General features: G+C 42.2%; 1 protein-coding gene across 1 annotated transcript; it reads right to left on the bottom strand.

Annotated features, from left to right (window-relative positions):
- Positions 1 to 760: 760 nt before the first annotated feature.
- On the bottom strand, positions 761 to 21,375 carry DBX2 (developing brain homeobox 2). Its single transcript, XM_054182440.1, has 4 exons — positions 21,024 to 21,375; positions 8,405 to 8,500; positions 3,531 to 3,718; positions 761 to 1,116 (listed from the first exon to the last, which is right to left on the bottom strand). The coding sequence occupies exons 1-4, from the start codon at positions 21,358 to 21,360 to the stop codon at positions 796 to 798; spliced, it is 942 nt and encodes a 313-aa protein (XP_054038415.1). The 5' UTR covers positions 21,361 to 21,375; the 3' UTR covers positions 761 to 795.
- Positions 21,376 to 22,087: the final 712 nt, after the last annotated feature.

Here is a 22,087-nt window from a genome sequence, read left to right as displayed (position 1 = left end):
CCATTACAGTTTTGAAACAGAGAAGAGATTACAAGAGATTGCACTAACAGTCTGACAAATGCCACTGAAATTCATAGTTAAGAATGCCAGAAGGTTCATCCACAGGAGAAAAGATAGGAGCTAGCAAACTGTGCTTCCCAGCACGCATTCAAATCCAAGTGATTTAAAGACGGAATATTTTATAGGATTGGTCAGTTGTCTTTTAGTATTGAATACTTTACTAGGGTTATCATCTGACCTGTGACCATGCTATTTAAAACTAACTGAATAGTGATAGATGAGGACAGATGGAGGAAACACTAAAAATCCTTACATTTGTCTGATATGAACCTATTGTGTCATTCAATGGATCTCAAAAAGAACCCAAAGTAACTTACGGTCTTGAGGGAAATAGGGTTATTCTTACTTTGTGCACAAGAGAAATTAATTGGTCTGACTGCAATGAGAGATAGAAGTGATTCTCTATCAGTATGTTTTTAATGAATATCGTATACAGTGCAGATGTATAAATCAGAGCACAAATTCAGCTTCATGTTCTTCGCTTCATTTTACTTACCCTCAGTTCCTATTTCATTTTAAGGTCAGTACAAGACTGGAAAAGACACAAGACAAGACTGAGTATTGAAGAATACTTCTTAAATCATTAGTTGTTTGTCATTTTAATGGTGTTAGACTTTAGCAAATTTATGAGGCATAAACTAGTTAGCTTTACAACGTCCAAATATTGTTAGTCTTAGAAGACTGCTCATTTGAAGCCTGTGCTCTCCACTCAATTTACAAACTGCCCCTATTTCCTTAGGCTGATGATGTAACTGCCTTATTTGCAGTGTCTTGGTCAGGATACAAATACAGCGGGCTCTGCGATGAATTTGCTCTTGGAGGTGGTTGTGTACTGGTCAGTCTTTCAGAATTTCCTGGAGAATTCTCCCTCCACCTTGGACTTGCCTGCTCCTGAGACACTTCCCACACAGATGGGCACGGGGAGGTAAAATTCATGGTGGATCGTGAGAGGTAGTTCTCCTGAAGACCTTCTTCTTGGAGGCACCTGTTTGAAAGCACTTCTTTTTCTTTGGAGTTTCGCCATTTCATCCTTCGATTCTGAAACCAAATTTTCACCTGTTTGCAAGTTAACGAGAGTTTATTATCATTCTTTTCTTTAAACAACTTTGCCCTAACAAGGTGTTGTTTTTTTTTATTTTCCATCCCCTTAGTTTCATGTTCCTTCTTTATTCAATGTCATAGTAGATCCAGTGAAGCTGACTGACTGACATTCGCTGAGGGTTTTCCCATCACTATTTACTACAGCTGGGTCAAATACTCTCCATGACTTTCACCACCTCAAACAGGTGATTTTTTAGCTTAGACTGTAAAAAAGACAGGCCAGTGGCTAGGGATAGAGCAATTTCCTACAGCAACATGCTTTTAGACAGAAAAGGATTCTCAGAGTAAATTAGCATCGTCATTAACAAAACTAATTCATATTACTGGCAATGTGAAGCCTTTTATTTAAAAGGGGCTCTAAGAACTATGACTGACCCTTTCACAAGCATAGCTAAAAACAGCCTAGCCTTATAGCTTCAAAATGTATGTGATGACATATGACAAAGCAGTGAGGACTTAAAGACATCTTGTCTGCCTGCCGACAGTTTTCCAGGAGTTTCCAGCCTACAATCCATGTGCTTTTGAGACGAAATCCATTTTCAAAAACTTTGAATTGCAAAGCTTGATCACAAGCGTTCAATGGCATTTATGAAATGCTGGGAAAAGTTTGTGGAAATATACATCTAGGAACTGGTTTTACATAAGAAGAAGAAATGCGGGGGGCAGAATCACTCAAATTATTCAGATTATGTTCTGTTTTCCAGTAAATATTTGCATTTTGTTCTGGTATTTAGATATTTGATACGGAGACAAAGGGACTATGCTTTCAAAGGTCTGACAATCGTTGCCTTAGATGGCAGGTACTGTTCCTCCAGTACAACTGGTCAGAAAATTGAAGTAACCTTCACAGGAACTGCTCTCCCTTTCAGGGAAAAAAAAAAAAAAGAGAGAGAGAGAGACATATCATCTGCTTTATCATGACATTATTTTCATGTAGTGGTAGTTGCTATCTGTGTGTCATTTCATTATTTTTTACTCCCCTGGGCTCTCTTGAATAACAAGAACAGAAGAAAAACACAAGGAAACAACTGTAGTATTAGGAATTTGACTACATATTGGGAAATTTTTAGGTAGCACACTGGTGAGTGCAAGTGCACATTTTGATTGAAATAGTTCATCCTGCAGAGATTACAGCTCTGCTCATCACACTGAGCTTCTTTTTGTCTATAGTTGTAGTGCTTGCGATGGAGTCAAGAATCATTCAGGTTGCGAGGAACCACCACAGACCAGAAGATCTAACCTCCTCCACAAAGTGAAGCCAACTGCAAAGTTAGATCAAGTCGTTGAGGGCCTTGTCAAGTTCTGAAAATCTCCAAAATAAAGATGATGAAAGCTCCCATTGCCATTCCCAGGCTTTTCTGCCCCCCAGACAGCTTCTGCCATACACATCTTAAACACTTTCACTCCTGTTGCGTGCAGAAATAAAATTGTACTTCTGCTCTCTTTCAGCTGTACTCTAGAGCTCTGCATCTACTCCAGCACCTTCAGAATCCCACCTGCCAGCAGCTACCATGTTCATTTTCTGTTGTTACATGCCCTCACAAACACCCTTTCCAGTTTCTTTCCGGTTTTCTGCTCTTCAGGCCAGGCACTTTTCCTTTGGTTTTATCTGCAGCTAGGTCAGGCCCCTGAGATTCCAGATTGGGCTACTGACACTCAGCACCACCATTAATGTACTCGTTGAGTGAGAACAGCTCACTGGAGGTATCAGACCCTCAGCTAAACTCTGAAGTCCTGCAGTAAGCCAACTCAGACCCACGTGAAAAATCACACAAAATGTGAATTAGCAAGTAAAGTGGGAGCATTTTAGAAGGTCACCCTGCAAAATTTTTCCTTCTACAGTTTCTCCCAGCTCCGAGGATCTCTTTCCTTGTGCAGCTAAGTTTCTTTCTGTAGGGATGGTTGCCTGTCCCTTGGGACAGAATGGTTTCAGAGCAAGTGCTGTTGATTGCATTGTCACTAGCTGTTCACCTGTGAGTGCAAAGGGTGCTCAGAGGAATGCAGGAGGACTCTATGCTCTGGATCACTGCTTATCAGGCAGTGGGATGGAGCACAGTTCCCCACCCCAAAGCTCCTGAGGGGGCTCTGTCAGACAGCAAAATGGGAGTTGGAAATGAAACGCAGAGGTGAAGTTTGTCCCACTTTGTGCAAAAATAAAGTGATCAAATTTTGAATGTACACCTTCAGAAAATAAACTAGGAACCTGTTTAAGCATTCCTTGGTTAAAACTGCCACTGATTTACTGTGGTCTTTGCTCAGTGAAGGAGCTCAAGGCTGCCCCTGTGCTGTTCGATTTTCCTCCTTCAAAGCCATTTTAAAGATTTTTCCTCAAAAAGACAGAAAGTCACAGATGGTCTGCCACTCCTTACCTGAGACTCCTTTAGACCCAGGCTAATGGCCAGTTTCTTCCTGTCTGTTTTACTGATATACTTCTGCTTCTGAAACATTTTCTCCAAAGCTTTCCTCTGGTCTTCGGAAAAGACAGCTCTTCTTAATATACCTCTCCGGGCTTTGGAGTTAGACTCCTGGGTCAGAAGAGGCAGGACACTTTCCTCTCCTAGTGGAAATGGATGAGAGTTTCACATAATATCTAACACATATCAGAGAAATATTAAGCGCTGTTCATTATATGCTAGCAGACTACTGTCCCACTTTTGATTTGTTGGTGTTATAAGTGTGTCGTAATGCTTCAGTCATGTTCATTAAGGATTAAATCCTCACTTGGATCTAGAGGTGTTGTCAGTGGTCAAAAGTCTCCCCTTGACATGATAATAAGTAAATCAGATGAGTTCATAGAGGAACAGTAACACAGGGCCCATGCTACTGTAAAATTCAAATACAGTCAAGCAGAAACTTCTCCACTTTTCCTTTGCATGTTACCATCACTGAGTAAACTGCAGTAAGTTTTCCTAGGAGTTTATTTTCTCCTTGTGTGAAACGTAGAACCAGATAAAAGTGGTCTGTAATACTGCTTCAAAGAAACTAAATAGGCTTTCTTTAGTTTTGTTTACTAATGAAAGGCTTTCAGAGTGAACTATTTCTCAGAAAATCCCTGGCCATTCACTCACTTATTCTAGAAACCGCAGCAATTTCTTTATTACGGGATTTGGGGAGTACTTGAACTTACTCCTTTCAGCCTGGTTTCTAATCCTTTGACATCTCATAGCAAGTCCTGGGAGGGCAGTTTTCAATGAATCCAATCACATCCCCTTGATCCATGCCTACAGGGAACCCTACCCTGGAAAACAGCCTCAAAGTCAGGGGACAGAGCTGCAGTGGAGAAGTAAAGTGTTCACACTGTCCCTTCATTGGCCTCACAAACAGCACAGAAACCCCAAATCCAGATAAATCTCTCGCTTTCCTCACACCCAATAAAGCCTAAAGCCATAGTGCTTTTCCTTGCTCCCTCTTCCCTAGAAGGATGTGGGGTATGGGGAGCAGTCCCTAGTGAGGCCTGGGGACACCTCCAACACTCCCAGCTTCCCCAGACGCTCTCCCAGGGAGCAGAACCAGAGGCCAGTTGAATAGGGCCTGTCACCAAGGATGGCATGTGACAATTGCAAGGGGCAGTTGCAAGCAGGCCACGAAAGAGCTGCACTTTGACTCAGGAACCTGTGCCATGGCTATATAGCCACCGACACCAATGGTTTTCCTGTAGGAGGGTAGCAAGGAATGTGGCTTTAGTTCATTTCCCACTCAATTCAGACTGTAAAGGTGCAAGCTGTTGTCCTGTTGTCCACCTTCCCACGTACATGGGCCAAGATTGCCGTCCTGGTTTATAGTTACAGCAGGTGCAAAGGTGTGCCGCTGTTCAATTTCTGTCAAGGATCTGATCATTTACATACCAAAGCCAATGGCAAATTCCCCATGTAAAGCAGATTGTCTAAAAGACTGCACTTTTTTGTGAAAAAGTCTATCTATTCTAGTCAGCTGTAATGGGGTAGGGGGGATTAAACACATTTGCTCAGTGGATATAATGGCCTTGAAAATACTAATTACATCCAGGTGCAGCTTTCACAAACTGTTCCTTGGGGCTACATCGCACTTCAACTTCTGTATATTATACATATATACGCATGGGTATGTGTATCTTTAAACAGCCACTGAGAAACAAACACATGTACACTGAGGATATTGTAGAACTGTCTATGTATAATGTTGAGAAATTGAAATGTATATCTGTATGTCTTGCAAAGTTGACTAAAGTTGTCGGGTATGTGTGACTGGTTTCATACTACATCCATTACCCCTGTATCCTGCCTGCAGCTGTGACCAGTAGAGGAAGAACATTAGAAGTTCAGCAAGTATACAATGATCCTTCCCTAAAATACACTGCCACTGTCAAACACAACTGATTTAGGGACGACTGCATTCTGCTAGGCATGACTTTCTTCAATTTTTCTACACCTTTAGAAGCCACCTTTACATTTGTACCCCATGACAGCCTGTGGCAAAAAGTAATTATTATGATTTAAAATGTTGCAATATAAAGCAGTCTAAATTTATATAGATGTATTTCAATTTTCAAAATTATATTTGAGATCAGATACAAAAATCATAACCTACTGGTTACTGTCCTGATATTTATGACACAGTGAGACACAGTCAGACTCCATCCAAACCAAAATAAACTATCTGCAGAACAAAAGTCAAAATGTCACGATGAAGGTTTCTGCAAAGGGCAAGCTAGGTTCATATTTCTCTGAGGAGTGCATCACACCCTCACGACCCCCACCCCAAGCTCCCATCCTGCCCATGAAGCTGGGGGCAAACACTGGCCTTTCTTTCTCAAGCATGTTTTCTCTCCTTCTTGCTCGAATTTGGTGAATTTAGGTACCTTTTTCCAGGTAGCCTCCACGTAGTCTCTGATCTGCCATTCTCAAGTTTACTAGAAGGTACAGTCTGATAGCGGAGGAGCTGGTGCATCCCCTCATCCCCGCCGCGGGACAAGAGACACCAGCGAGGGAAGAGGCGTAACAGGGCTGGTCCTCGCCTGCCCGCCTTCATGCCACAATGGAGTTGTCAGCCAAGGACAGAGAACGCCAGATTATGTGACCCCTTAAAATTTGTCTTGCCTGGCTAGTTGTTAACAGTCAATCAGCAAAGAAACAACCTCCTGCCAGAGCCCCGAGGCGCCAATTAATTCCCGTGCAGGCAGTATGTAGGGTACAGCTTAACACCTGTATTAGACTAATTTAATAGGGAAGAATCTACACACTCTAAGGCACAGTATGTGACTGATTTTAAAGGTCTAACTAAACAAAATTTAATGATGTGCAGAATGCTCACAAGCATCAGCAAACAGCCACTGGGTCAACAAATTTGCAACTCATGTTTGGGATAATGAATAGTCAACCCCAACTGACTAGCCTAGAGAATTTTTTTAAGAATACCCCATACTCCAAAGTGCATTCCGACTGCTCACACAAAAACCAAATTTCAGTTTGTGGATTAAAGGATTTTTCAGTACAGTGGGATAGGCAGTCATTTGTACATTACAACAATTCCATCAAAATGAAATAAGTCAGCTTGCAGCCTGTCGGTCTGAACATGCATGAAAAGGTTTAGTGCTCTGCTGACATAAACGTGAATCTGTTACCAACTATTTCCTCTGTTGCTGGTTTGATTTTTGTTTTGCTTTGGTTTTTTTTTTGTTTTTTTAAGTCTTTCCTTTGTACCCTAATATATAGTGATAAATGTCCTCTTAATCTGTGGAACAATCTTCATTTGCCTTCATGGCAGAGACCACCTTGAAGGAGCAAGTAAAAGCTTTAGTCATGGTTTCCATTTTTTCATTTGAATTCAATACATTCTAGTTAAATGGACAATTAATAGGTCACTTCCAAAATAGTAGTGTATCAGTCCTGGTTAATAAACAATCCCCACAGTTGATAATGGGCCTATGTATTCAGCAAGTCCCTGTATACACTCAGCTCATCCACTAAATCCCTTTTCAGGTAGACAGGGTTATATGGGAAGATGAGCTAGAATGAGTCTATAAAAGTCAGTTTCATTCACTGCTTTATTTTTCAGTCAAGTGCTTTAAATGGTGTCCAGAAAATCTCTTGGAATGTGAGACAGGAGAAAAGACTGGCACATAGAGTATTGCTTTATGGACATACAAAAGGGCAACTGACCCTTGCCCAGGCCTTTTCAATGTGAAATGGTTCCTAAAGTTCATCTGCACAGTGAAAAATTGTGGTGAGGTCGCGTGTGGATGAGTAAAGTGAAAGTGGTGATTGGTCATGGTGCTGTCAGGCATTGTGGGAGAGCCGGGGCCATGTAAAACGCTCTGTGGGAAAGTGTCAGCCCCCTAAAGAGGTGCTCAGAAACTTGCAGCTCATTAAACTGCCAGCATTTGCTGCCTCACTTGTCAAGAATCATTCAACTTAGCAACTGCCCTTCTGAAACATTCATAGAACGCATGCACGTAGTCATGAAGGTTTCAAATGCAACTGTGATAAAAAAAACCCCCGATATGCTAGAGCATACATAAACTCCAATTTTCATTTGGATTTGCAAGGCGATTTGTGCTTTTTCTCCATTTTGAAGGACTACAAAATGCCTCTTCTGTTTGTATTCCTGAGCCATAAACACGTACAATCATGAATACCCATTCTTACACTATGGCACACAAACTTCACAATCGAGGTTAAATTTAGATTTGGAATAAATGGAAGTGTGTTCCAGGTCTTAATCCTGAGTGTATAGTGTATACTGGCCAAAATTCTCTTCAACTTACTTCATTTTTTTGGAATTATAATTAAAAAAGAAAAAAAAATTAAACATGTGCATGCATTTGACTGCCACAAAAAGAGTGACTGTTTTATTTAAATAATGTTGGAGCTTCCTGAATCATAATTTATCCCTAACAGACATTAAAATGCAGCATCCATTTTAAGATCTTTCAGCTCTTTTCTTTTCTTATTTGCAAACGTTTATTGACACAGGTTTTTAAAAGAGTTACTGATTTTAAAGAATCTTTTCTAGCAAACTGAAAACAAGGAGCTTTCCTAGGTTAGTTCTGTCTGGGTGTCTCAATGCCATTAGAAACCTCTCACAATTGCTCAGTGTACTTAAGTTTGATAAATCTTTGGAAAGCCTCTGAATAGGATTGCTGTGATTTTACTAAGGAATTAGCTGCTGCCATTGCATCACCAATTAGTTTTCCAGAACACATTAAATCCTGCTGCTTTGGTTTACAGAATAACTCAAGCATTACTGATGAAGCATAAAAACTTACTTGGAAAAGCAGTGGGGGATGCAGGGTGCTGACAGGACCCACCGCAGCACGCTGAGTAGAATGGCGGGGCTCGGAGAAAAAAGTGTTTGGAAAGAGCTGCAAAGAAAGCATAGATCTAATTGATTATCCATTGAGATTAGGTGATATTCATAACAACAGTCCTCCAAAAAAGTCAGTGTGTAAAGTCCTGCCCCTTGTAAAGTCTTGTTCCTTTTTTCAAGATGGTGATATTTTTAAGGCAAACAATGATAAACCAAGTAATTGCTCTTTAATTTAGCAAGGTTATTTTACATGTGTAACTTAAATACAATATGCAAAACTCTCGATATGCTTATCGTTAAGAATGAAACCCTGCAGATTTGAAATTTACTTCTGTAATTGCTATAATTATGGAGTGTTTTTCCTAAATATTGGGATTGAACATGTTGCTTAAATAACACACTGTTGAAATAATGAGTATAATGCATCTGAAAAAGTTATTTTAAAGAACTCTAGTAAGCATGATAACCTAGAAAAACAGAATCAAAAAGTGAATCCTGTCTGTTCTCCTTGTACTCCAATGCTGTTACTAGTACTCAAACCAATAAGGTCATCAATAAATAAGAAACTTTTATGAATAAATTCTATAAAATGCAACGTGATGATCCAGCTGAGCTCTACAGGCACAAACTACAGGGCCTGATTCTGCCATCCTGATGGTAAACTCGTTCTTGCTGAGAAAGAGCTCTAAATTTAATAAAACAGTTGCTGAAGAAGGCTCTGCTTAATATAACAAAAAAAATGCAAAATCATTTCACAGAATTAGGTAATATTTGGTAAAATTTCTATAGGGTTTTTTGAACCAATGAATCAAAATTCCTGTTATGTCTGAAAAGTGCTTCCAGATCTTGGAAAGATCTTCATTATCTAATAATCCCTTAGTTTTTTTTCTATTAAGCTCATGGGCTTTTCCATTAATCTTAAATACCTATTAATTTCTGCTCGTACTAGTCAGCTGTGAAACCTGGAGTACTTTTTTCTTTTGAAAATAGATACATCATGCTTGCTAGAAGTGTACACTTGTAAAATGGGAACAGCATCAAAACATTTGTCACTTTCCTGTTTTGGTTTAGGCAGAAAATAAACAGCTATAGACTTTGTGCTATAGTTTTTCTAAATTTCTATAATAACCTGATTCATTAAAAAAAAATTAACTGCATACTTAGATAAAAAAAATGAAGAATAATCAGGAAGAAAGATAGCTAAATAGATAAATGTTTCTAAGCCATGTTCTCAATTTTTAAAGATTTTTCTACTGAAATTAAAACCAAAGATCATGCAAAATTAGGTTCCTAGGTACATATTAGGGCATCTTAATAACTTTTTGGATGTTCAAATCTGCTGATCTCCCAAGGCAATAAACTATTGCTGTAGAAGCCTAACTCTAAATATTTTGCAAATATTTGCCTCTATTTTTTGTCTTATTTCATACAAGCTTAGATGAAAATTTCTTCAACTATAATTTCAAATTGATAAGCATTTTATTACTACAGCTTTTCATCAACACTTTACTGTTTCTAATGAAACACAAATATACTCCTAGAGGAACTAGTTGCCTATTTTGAGGTATATGCTTGCAAAACATTTACAAAAAGGAATGATTTACATCAGGCGTTAGTATTCTAATGCTTCTCTTTCACACGAGACCATCCCATGTGGAACTGTGTCCTAAGGAGCTTAAGAGAGTCGAGAGTGTGCAGCCAAATTTTACCTGTCTTATATATCCAAAGGGCTTCAGTGCAACTGGTGGGGTGTGTAAGCTGGAAAGGATTTGACCTTAACTGAAGAAGCACAGGAGATGGGGAAGGAAAATACCTGCGAGGTAACCTCATCCATTCCTCCTGAACATGAGAGCTTGTTCTCTACAATACGTTTTATCTGCTGCTGATGTTTTATCTGCTGCAGTTTCTGAACTCCCAGGTAAAGTGTTTTCCTTCCCTTCCTTGGGAGCCATGTTCCTCATGCCATTATCAACTTTCCCTTACAGTCATCCACTTCTAAAAATACAACTTAGTATACAGAAGGTATTACACTCAATTTCTTTGCTTCCTTTTCACACATCCCATATATTCCTTGACTATCATGATGTCCTATTCACTCTTAATCATTGCTTGAGCACCTTACTCATATGATTTTTGTTAGACGTTGGCCTGTCCTTGATATTCCTTGTTATGATTTCTTAACTCTCTTCAGTTCCTTGCTCTTTTTTGATAATGCTGTGCTCATAATGATATGTGCTGGAGCATGTCCAGAGGAGAGCTGCCAGGCTGCTGAGGGGTCTGGAGACCAGGTCATATGAGGAGAGGCTGAGGGAGCTGGGCATGTTTAGCTTGGAGAAGAGGAAGCTGAGGGGAGACCTCATTGCCCTCTCCAACTACCTGAAAGGAGGTTGGAGAGAGGTGGGTGTTGGCCTCTTCTCCCAGGTGAATAATGACAGGACCAGAGGAAACAGTCTGAAGTTGCGGCAGGGGAAGTTCAGATTAGATATTAGGAAGAATTACTTTACCGAAAGAGTGGTCAGGCCCTGGAACAGCCTGCCCAGGGAGGTGGTTGAGTCACCATCCCTGGAGGTATTTAAGAAACGTGTAGATTTGGCATTTCAGGGCATGCTCTAATGGCAGAGATTGTAGGGGGTTTTTTGTGTGTGTATGGTTGGACTCAATCTCAAAGGTCCCTTCCAACCATGAAGATTCTATGATTTGTTCGGTGAGGTATTCTATGATTCTCTTCTATGATATGTGACACATCCAGGATACATTGGGATAAATCAGAATTGAATAAGCTATTGCTTCAGATAGATAGCATGGTCTTGCAAATAAAGATAGAGGAACAGGAAAGGACAGGTTTTCTCCATTCACCATGCCTCTCAACAAGCAAGCAGCAAGCATAAAGGTCAGGAGATGGATCAGGGTCAAAACTTGAGGCACGTTGCATAAGGAAACTCCAAACAAGCTATGTATTTCCATGGATGTTGCTGGCAATGATTTAGTGCACTAGCACAGCATCATGATGCAAACAGTAGAGATCTTGGCATTAATTCTGCTCAAGTTGATGGAAATCGTGCTTCTGGCTTTCTTGGGCATTTTACTTAATCCCCTCAACCAACCACTGCCTTTTCTGCCTGTGTGGTGCATATCCCTCTAAGGCAGAACATTTGCTTAAGAAATAAGATGCAGGTGATACCTTCATATAACTCTGAACCAAGTGATTTCTGAGACCATTTCTCGAGATTTATTTATTCTAGATCCTGTGGAATAAAAAAAATGGCATTATGTCTCCCTAAACCTATAGCAAATGTGTCTAGTTTACAAACGTCTTTAATGTGTTCCAACTACACCGATGCACAAGTGACTTCTATATTAGGACCTGAGGGTGTAGTTTGTTACACCTATCTACTGCACTCAAACCATTCAAACCAATGTGTAGCAGTTACACAGAGTTACAGCACTAAAAAATCTGGCATAATACAGGGATACTCAACTGTACCTCAGGAGCCCTATGTAAAGAAAAATGTTAATGCTTCAACTTAACACACACAAGTATATTTTTTATCTTTGATAGAAAGAGCAAAGAATATTCATTGCATTAAATGGCTTCCATTGTCTGCGTGAAACTGCATTAACAGAATAAAAATTGCTCAGAGGAAAATGATGTATTTAATGTATATGTATTTCAGAATCATATTCAGAATTATACTGTGATTGTACCTGTAGGAATGACACAATACCATTAGTGCTGAGGACAACATACAGAAAGCACCGCCTATGCTTTTTTTTTTCTGGCAACATAATCATGGCTACTCTACCAATATTTGTTGGTCAAACGATCTGAAGCAAACCCTGTTTGCTGTTCACATAAGGCTGAAAATTGCTGAAACGCCAGAATATTAGTTCTGTGTTTATTGGCCAGAATGAAGGACACTGTAACTAAAAAGCAGCTGTTGCTTCCAGCCGTGCAGAGTACACATTAACCATGGGCCAAATTCTAATAATTTCTATTCAAGATATCTATTTTTCTGCTTAGCATTCCCATTTCATAAAAACAGAGAGTGTGTGGAACTAAGCATTTCACAAGAGTGAGACTTTACAGGTTAGCATCACAGATGCATGAAAATTAAATATCAGAGTAGGGTATAAGTGTCTTTTGGCACCCCAAAAAAACTGTACTATATGCTTTGAAAGAAAAATTATTGGGTTATAAATATAAAAGGATGAAATATCTAAAATGAAATCAATAATTTATTTCTATTTTTTCACAAAAGATAAATTATTTTGACACTATTGCTGCATGCAAAATGTTAGTAATAATGCTCATTTACATTCAGCTTTGTGAATTCATAGCATTTTACAAACAGACAATAAAGTGATACTAAACATGCCAACGGACCTCAAGCTCATCCAGTGCTAAAACTCAGATGTTAGTTCAGATACTGATATTTTAAAATATACTGCCAGCTCTGAAGATATTCAAAATTCAAAAGCCCTCCCATACTAAAGTCATACCAACTGTGTGACTAGAAGTTTTCCCCCTGACTATCCACCATTTTGAGAGTAAGGTTCCTAAGTAAAATTCAATTCAAATGGATATGTAACTTAAAAGTGGTACATTATTCAAGTCACTGTTCGCTGTCCCTAATCCTAGTGTTGTGAAATGACTTGGGAAATAATGTAGGCCATTAGCCAGCAGGAAAGGGGGGAAGGAAAAATGGCTATTGAGAAAAAGAAAAATTACAGTAAACTTTGGGTATTACCCATACAGAGCTCCTTCACTGCACATGCTGTTTGTTGGGGTTTTTAGAGCTAACTGATAAAAATATGGTATAGTCTTGTGAAGAGAGCTGAAACACTCTGAAGAGTGATTGAGAAAGCTGCCTACAGCCAGCTAACAAGAAACTGTAAGCACAGGAACAGACAGACCTCAAGCTGCGTAAACACAGCCCTTGAATTCTCCAAGTATCGCTATGTCCACATGAACTGCTCTCCACAGTGATTCCCAGGCTCCAGCCCTGGCAGGCAAATTAAAAATCTTATCACTAAAATGATCCCATTTCATCTGAGAAACTCGGATGCTTTTGGGCCCATGAAGTGGGCACAAGTAAACTGTAATTTCCTATCAACGTCCGTTCTTGGCAATGACTAAAGCAGGCTTTTGCACAGCTGCAGGAAAGTTTAATGTCACAAAGAGCTTCCTACAAATAGTCCAGCAGCGGCTCTGCCAGGTTAGTGGTCCAGCTGAGCCACATGGCACCATTTCTGCCCCTGAACCACAAGCCCTGGGTCCTGCAATGATCCATGGCTCCGTCCCTGGCAGTTCCTGTGTTTAGGGTGTAATGTTCCAGCAGCAGCTGTGCACCCCCAAAGCATTTCAGCCAGCTGAAGAGGAGCCCCTGGCCATGAGAAGGAAGAAACAGCCCCTGCCACATCCCAGCAAAGGCAGTCACCACCACATGGACCTCGCAAAATTTACTGCAAGAGCTTGTAGGACAGCATGCCTCAGAGCTGGCTCTCCTGCATTCCCAAAGTCACCATCTATTCGCTTCCCATTCCTTCCTGTAAAACACGACTGCATGAAAGCTCAGATGAAGTCAAGCCAAAAAGGCAGACCAGAGCAGCAGACGCGGATCAGTTTTAGAATATTGGCAAACGTTTATAGAAAGAGTTTTGAAGTTCTAAACACGTATTTTGAAATCGTACGCAAAAAGTGGATATGAGAAGTGGGCTTGCATTTTTATGTTGGGTCTCGGTGGGGCCTCCAAAAATTAGCAGAGTAGTCACACCAAAAAGGGCCTGAAAAGTGTCAACAGCACCATCATCGTTTCCTTACATCTACAGCAATGTAGCGGTTCACAGAGTCACGCTGCAGATTAGCTGAGATCACGTGAATCACTCCCAAATTTCAGATGTGTCATTCACATGCCTTATTATTAGGGCATGGTTTGCTGTACAGGTATGATTGGGTTTTCTCCACCTGAGGAACCCTGCCTGCCTCAGGCCGGTAACAACGTGTGGTCAAATCTACCCCTGTGACAACCCAAAGCAACAACCAAACCTCACACCATTTGCCAAAGACTCCATGGGTGTCCTGGTGTAAGCAGTAAAGGTGGCTTCCACCCTCTCCATGACTTGTACACAGCCTCGCTACTGAGAAAAAAGATGAGGATCTGGAAGGCTGTAGATTGACCAACTTTGTCACCAGCTTTGTCATCCTCCTGAGGGAGATGCCCATGTGCTAGTGTGCCCCAGCACTTTCTGCTTACCGGTTCTTGTCAAAAGGGGCATTACTGTCACTTCTCTGTCTAAAAGTTCAGTGCGTTGTCTAACCTCCTTGTCTGTGCCTCCTGTGCAGTCAATGAGAAGCAATAAGTAGCTCTATATCACGATTCATCACCTTAAAACAGACGGCTAAGAAGACAAGTTGTGCCATTCTCCAGAGGCATCTCTCTGTATTGACTATGGATTAGACAAGGTATTTAGACAACTAAATTAGACAAGACACCTATTTTTTAATAAACAGCTGAATTACTATAACATTCTTCTTATCCTTCTTCAGTAACGTCAAAAGAATACAATCCTCTGTACAGCCATAAAGACTCCATAAAAAATTATAAAGTTCGGCCGTAAAGTTATTTTCTTTGATTTTCAACATATTACAATTTATGTAGAAACAATTTTGTCAAGCAAGGCAAAATTCAGGTCGTATGCTACAAGAGGGCAATTCACTGTTTTTCATTGTTGCAGCCCTAATGCAAAATCTTACCATAGGCAAAACCGCACCATTTATTCCAGTGGTATGCACTGATTAGTTAGAATTTCCTACCTGGACCAGTCTTTACTTGTTGCAGTATTGCAGCTCCAACCAGACAAAAGTCTCAACAGCAGCTAACCATTGTTAGAATGAAAAAATAACAAACAGTGGATTTATTTTTTTTAAACAAATGAGGTTTTTAGTATTTTTACATGTGTACAAGGAAATACATTTTCAAGTTGAAATCAGAGATATTCCTAGTCACAAAATCACAGGGGTGGGGACTTTAACAACACCAAATTGTCCAAGATTCATGCAGAAGAGGTAAAATCCTTAACATACATACAAAACACCTCAACAGAATTATGTGGTATAACTTGAGAAAAGGGCAGCCTCTCAAGGGAAACTCTCAAGAGATTTTCACCACAAAGCAAAGGCCACTTATTCTCCAACATGACGAACTCACCTCAAAGAAACACAGCCCCGGTTGCAGAAAATACTTAGGTGCCTAACTTTATAAGGATTGGGCTCTACAGATCTGACATGTGAAGCAGCCTCCTACTGCTCTATATACCCGCAACTTGTTTTCATTTTGAAAAAATTACCTGCTATGGGTCATGACTGACCACAAAAGTACCACTCAGAAAAATTAGAGTAGGAGTTATTTTGCAGAGCTGCATTATATGAGAATGCATAACATCTTTGGTGGGCAATGGAGGCAGAGAACTTGCCTTCTAAAACTCAGGGAAATTTGTTAATGCAAAAAACAAACAAACAAACAAACAAAAACCAGAGTACAATGAACCCTGAAATCTGCACTCAAGTAGAGAACTTGCCTGATGAGATTAATCCTTACCACATTCATGTGTTTTCTAAACACATGAAGAATACAGTACAAGATTTCAGAGGACCAGCTCATCTTGCAATACAAAGTACATTTTACAGAAGTTAATTCGCTAACTGAAGGCACGACCAATTCCACGGTTTCCCCTCAGTGAACTGCTTTTCTACAAACCCCACCACTTGTCTTTCTAGCACAGCTTTGAGATCTTCTGGCAGTGCTTAAATCTTTACTAAGGACCACGATGGAGATCCTCTTCCTTTCTCAGAGACGGCGCAGCAAGAGTCACCAGAGGCAAGAGCACTGCCCAGTCAAGGCTCGTATTCCCCGCTGAGCCCAGGCTGCCAGACTGGTGGCTGGGTCGGAGTTGTAGCTGGCACCAGTCTGGCTCTGGCAGCCTTACAATGAGGACAAAGATTTGTCCTTTAAAAGTCATTTTGCAGCCACTCTTAAGGTATGCAGGGCACCCCAAACCGATTCCATTAAAAGGTTGACAAAGCAGGAAAAGACGCTGCACCAGGGAGAAATCAGATTGTGATTTCTGATACTTAGAAAAACTTCTCTGTCTCCAAAGACAAACTTTTAAATCAATGAAGGAGCCTCAATGCTCCTGGCAACTGGGACATAAGAAGAGATGCCAATAGATCTCCCCACCCTAAAGAAACTTTCCATCCCCAGAAAACACCAACAAAACGGGAAAATCTCGAGACTTCAGTCAACAACTTGTTGCCTGCGTGAGGGTAGCACGTCCCAGAGGCTCCTGCAAGCCTAGAGGGAGATGAGATAAAACACTCAGCTCTTTCCTGCCTTTTATTTTACTGAAAGCTACAGTGTTACATATCACTTGAGGACACACTCTGGCTGACAGTTGGTTTGAAATCAATAATTACATAATAATTAAAAATAAGCACTTATTCACTAAGAGGGGGTCCAAAATGAAGGAAAAACCCCCCACCTAATTACAGTAATTCAAATATCTCCTGGTTGCCATAAACACAAGAGATTCTACTAAAAATGGGAAATAAAATATATAGATTAAAATAAGAGTGTTGCAGAATAGAATCACTGTCATCACCTGAGGGGGAAAAACTGACGCTGGTCCAAAGAGTTAACCTGCAGAGGAAGGCATGGTTTTATTTCCCTGCAATGCTACCAGTTTTCCATATCACCCTTTTGCTTTATTTTTTTCCACTGTGCTTCTCAGTTTCCTTTCTCTGTTAATATACCAAAATGCCAAGATTAAAGCAGAAAGACAGATTCTTGACATCTATGCTCATATTCGTGGTCATACCACCTGCGACCATATTCAGGCTGTAAAGCGCTTACTGTCATCCTCCTCCAGGGCAAATTACTTGAGAAGAGCAGAGATTTTAGGAAGATTGCAGGTAGGAAAGTAACTGCACATTTCTCACAGAGTTCACTCTGACTTGGTGTCAGACAATACTTTTGGAAACCAAGTCATGAGGCAAGATGTGGAATGGACCTCTCAAGCGCCTGTGCCACAACAAACTGCATCTCAGCATCCTCTGGATAATTTTCCTATGTCAGAAAACACTGAGGAAAACTGTCAAGTCTTCTAATTTATCCAGAAGGTAATGATAGCAGGGGAGTCCAAACAGAGGGACCAAATCCCAGATCAGCAAACAGAAATGGAGGACTTCCTCCATGCTTAAGAGTCTATCAGTTTGCTCAGAAATTTTATCTGGATCTTCCCTCCTCCTTCAAGAGGCAGTGCAAGTATAAGCTGCATTTTAAAAAGTTTTTAGCCAGGAAGAACACAGTCTGGGGCATCCAGTGTTTAAAAAGCAGAACCATATTCTGCACTGCTTTACCTAGTCAGGGCCACAAATACACAGCATATATGCAAAGTTCTCACAAAGCAGAAGGCAGCTTTATGCATATATTTGATCACAGCAAAAGGTCTTGAAAGAGAAGAATCAGGCCCTCCAGCACAAGAGGTTAGGAGAAATTCAGTTCAGATGGATAGAAATGTTCACCATGCCCGCTGGGGACGGTGGGCCCAGTTCAGCATGTCGTCACCCGCGCTGGGGCTGCAGAGCAAGATGCCAGAAAGTCTGCGGGAATCCCAGGCTGGTATAAACTGGCATACTGTTGCAGAAGGCAGGCGAGTTTATCCTCTAGCAATAATGCTCTTTCAGCTTCTCCTTCTTAAGTTGTATGTAATGCACCGCTCATTCATGCGGTTGTACTCTCAAGTCAAAATAAACTAAATTAATTTTGAAAACCTATGATTTAATTACGCTTCATTTTTAAAAATCAGTGTAACTGTGGAAAGTGATGATTTTAATCTTTTACAGACAACATAAAGATATTTATTTCAAGCCCACTCATTAGATGATGTATCTTATGGAGTGATACTTTGAGAGTACTTTTTTCTTTTAGGATAATTTTGGAGCAGAACTCAAAATATGTAGCAGACAAGCACTTTAAATGGTCAAACTAAATCCTTTTAAATTTGCAAATTATGGGAATGGAAATTTGCTGATAAACTTCTGCTGATGAGGAGTTACAAAGGGAAAAGCTACCATGACCAGACGTCACAGATGAAGCGTGCCATCCCACTCCGTCTCCTCTGCAGCCATGGATAAGAGTTTTTCAGTTTACAGGAAGAACACAGGATTTTCATTCTTTGGCACTTTTATGGAGTGTTAAAAGGTACCCTAAAACGGAGTGCTTTCTTCATGTCTTTCCTTGATAGGTGCTGCGGATACATGTTGTTTTTGGAACTGTAAAAAGGTTCAGCTCATTCAGTTCAGTCCCTGGTGTGATATTATATTCCCTCCTTTCTGAGAGCTTTTGGTGACCTCACCAGAATTTGGGACTACATAAGCAACATAGATTACTGATTCCAGAAAATCTGATATTTTTCAATTCTCTTTTCTATGTTTTTTTTTTTTTAATTTTAAAAATCCTGTATTATGCCAAGCTAGTCTGTCAGAGCACTTTTAGTCCTTGCGTGATCTATAAAGCACTTGCTAGTTCAGAAAGATTAAAAAAACATATTGCTTTATCATGTTCAATAGTCTTACTAAACACTTAGACCTAGATTTTCCAAAGTGCTATATGATTTGGGGGGTCCAAATAGGAGTTTATTCTTCCAAAAAATCATAAAAATCAGTGAATACTCACAAAAAACCCAGTAAATTAAAAAAACCCTACCTAGTACCAATTCCTTAGTTAAAATACCTTCATTAGTACCTGAAGGCTAAAATTCTTATTCTGAAAAACACTCCTTTGTCCTATCATTGCATAAACAAGACACCCCAGGCTTACTCACAAACGCAAGTGCCCAGTTCGAACAGTTCCCCCAGCATATGCCTGAACTAGAAACTCCTTAGAAACCACAAAATCTGGCTCAGCAGGACAGTTCCAATCTAATTTACATTTATAAAAGTTCAGACACCTAAGATGTCTCATCACTTTAAGACATTAATTCAGACTAGAATCAACAGATCCCTGTTAGAATATATACATCTTTGTTGTACATCTACATTTGCAGGACATGTTTTTTCTGAGTGCATAATGCATGAGGAAACCTAGTATTTCTCACTGCTCAAATGTAAGGGCCTGCTGCTTTTGCCCAAAGCTCCCTCTGAAATCCCTGCAGGATCAGAAGAAATGTAGGATCGGACTCCAAATCACCAGGCAGACCTGCAGCACTTTGCTAAATTCACGAGTACCGCAGTAGGCCAATCAAAGAAAGAACTAATCCTGGAAGCAAGCATTTGAAAAACTCGGCATCCAGGAACTTCTGTAATACTTCAAAAAAGTTTACCTATAGCAGTGAGTGCTGGGGCATCTACTATCTTCCCTTTTACATGTGCTCTGTACACATAAACGTAGCATTTTGTCTGCAGCTTTTTGGGAGCTGGAAGAATATGCACCCAATTCCCGAAAAATTATATTTGTCCCATTTCCTGACCAGGCCTATAGTTAGTTAAAATAAACACGTTTAAATAACTGATATTCTTAAGATAACACTTACTGCAGCTGAGGTCTGGCATATTCAGAAATGTTAATGCACACTTCTTTGACTCTCTCCTGCCTACATCATGCTAAAGGATCAAAAACTGGTTTGGATTTTGCGGAACAGTTTGTAGGATTTAACTGAAGTAAAATTATGCTTGAAAAGAAAACAACTGTTATTCATTCTGGTTCTAAAACGAGCCTTTTGGCTTCATACCTTTAAAGCCTTACTTCAATACATATTATTCAGTTTGTCTAATTTTCATTTTAGGTACATTTAAAAATGCATGATGGTAATCAAAAATTCCGAAGAGAGCAGACAAGGCTGAAATAAATTGATATATCGTGACAGAGAGGCAAAATACAATATACCTGATGAGTCTAGTACCGAATTTTATGAATTAACTTCGAATTCAACTTCAATCGGTTCCACGGCTGAGAGAAGTGCGCACTCCGAAAAATACTTTAAAACGTCACTTTAACGCATAACCTTGCCTGCTTTGCTTGAATTAATGTTCCTTTCGGTAGGAAGAGCCCAGCCCTTCACCCCTCGCCGTCCCTCTGGGCCGGGGGCCGCTGCCGCCCGCGCTGTCGCTGCCCGGGGGGAACGGGGCCGCTCGTCTTCCTCCCAAAACGAGGGATTTCATCCCATCCCGGGCGCCTGTCGGCGGTAACGCTCTTCCACCATCCCTTCGGGCTGCGAAGGGCCGACAGACCCGACGGAACAGCGACCGAGGGCTGTGAAAACCACTCGCTACGCCCACAGGTGCGCCGGCCCGGCCGCCCTCACCCGCGCCGCGGGGTCCCCTCGCCGGCGACAGGACGAGACCCTCCGCCGGAGCCCCCGCCGCACGGCACGGCCTCCCGCCGCCTCCGGGCTAGTCGGGGAAGAGCCGCCCCATCTCCCTGCCGCCCTTCCCCGCCGTGCGGAGGCGCGGAGCCTTCGCGAAAGCCCCTTCTTTGCCCCATCTCCCCGGCGGCGGGACGCGGGACGGGGCCGGCGCTCACCTGTGGCTGCCGGCGGGAAGACGCCGCCTCTCTCTGCCGCCGGAGCCCGCGCTGGCAGGCGGCCGCTGTCCGCCGCGGCGGGGTTAAGCACTTGAAAAGCCCATCTTGTCGGGTAGGGACCCCCTGAGGGGCTGATTTGTTCCGCCGCGGGGCACAGCTTGAGGGGGACGGGGCTGGCGGGGAGGGGACGGAGCTGGGCTGGGCTCGGCGGCGCCCCGGCCCGCAGCAAGTTCTCGATGAGGAAACTTTTGCCCAGGTTGCCGAAGCCCGGCGCCGCCGGCAGGTTGAGGAGAGCCGAGGAGCCCACCAGGTCCCAGTACAGGGCGCTGGGCAGCATAGCGAGGGCTTTTAACCCACCCTCGCCCTGCCCGGCCCGGCCCAGCCCGGCCCGGCCGCCGCGGCCCCTCACTGGGCTGGGACGGGGCGCCGGGCTATGGGGCCGGGCGGGCTTGCGGGGCGCCTCCCCGAGGGCTGAGGGGAAGGGAGCGGAGAGCTCGGCGGGGCTCTCGGCGGAGACGCGGCGCGCTTTTTCGCCGGGGCTGGAAGGTGTGTCCAAGCGCATTCATTATGTCAGCCGGGGGACGGGGAGTGATGGACGCGGCCAACAATGCCGCCTTGCCCGGCAGCCCCCCGGGGGAAGGAGGGGGTAGGGCGGGGAGCTGAGCGGCCGCGGGGGTGGCTGCCCCGCGTTACCCGCCCCCCCTCCGAGCCCGCCGCCATGTCGGGAGGCCGGGGGCGCCCCGATGGGGCGCCCCCGGCCTCCCGACATGGCGGCGGGCCCGGGCCTCCCGCTGCGGGGCTGCACCTGTGTGGAGGGGAAGGGAAAGGCCTCCGTCCCGGCGCGGAGGTGGCTCCGGTGTTGGCCGCGGAGAAATCATGTCGACCTCATGATCCCATGAGGTAATGGGAAGATAGTCATTAGCTCACTCCCTCTGGATATTTTTATCTGGCCTTTTTATTTTTTTTATTATTTTTTTTTTTTTCCTTTAGTTACCCCCCCCTCCCCCCTCCTCCCCCCGCATGCACACACGCACGCTGGATTTTCAACATTTGTCTCAATAAAT

This window comes from Rissa tridactyla, chromosome 1, assembly GCF_028500815.1.
Source record: "Rissa tridactyla isolate bRisTri1 chromosome 1, bRisTri1.patW.cur.20221130, whole genome shotgun sequence".
Lineage (NCBI taxonomy): Eukaryota > Metazoa > Chordata > Aves > Charadriiformes > Laridae > Rissa > Rissa tridactyla.
The sequence above is the reverse complement of the archived record's forward strand: the minus strand, read 5'-3'. Positions and strand labels throughout refer to the sequence as shown.

Bases quoted from the DNA above. Each gene is read 5' to 3' on its own strand.
- DBX2 (XM_054182440.1), bottom strand. From the start codon at position 21,360: ATGCTGCCCAGCGCCCTGTACTGGGACCTGGTGGGCTCCTCGGCTCTC. The intron at 3,719-8,404 runs GTAAGTTTTTAT...CATTTCCACTAG, and splicing joins ATCCCCCACTGCTTTTCCAA to GAGAGGAAAGTGTCCTGCCT. The intron at 1,117-3,530 runs GTAAGGAGTGGC...ACTTGCAAACAG, and splicing joins TGGGTCTAAAGGAGTCTCAG to GTGAAAATTTGGTTTCAGAA.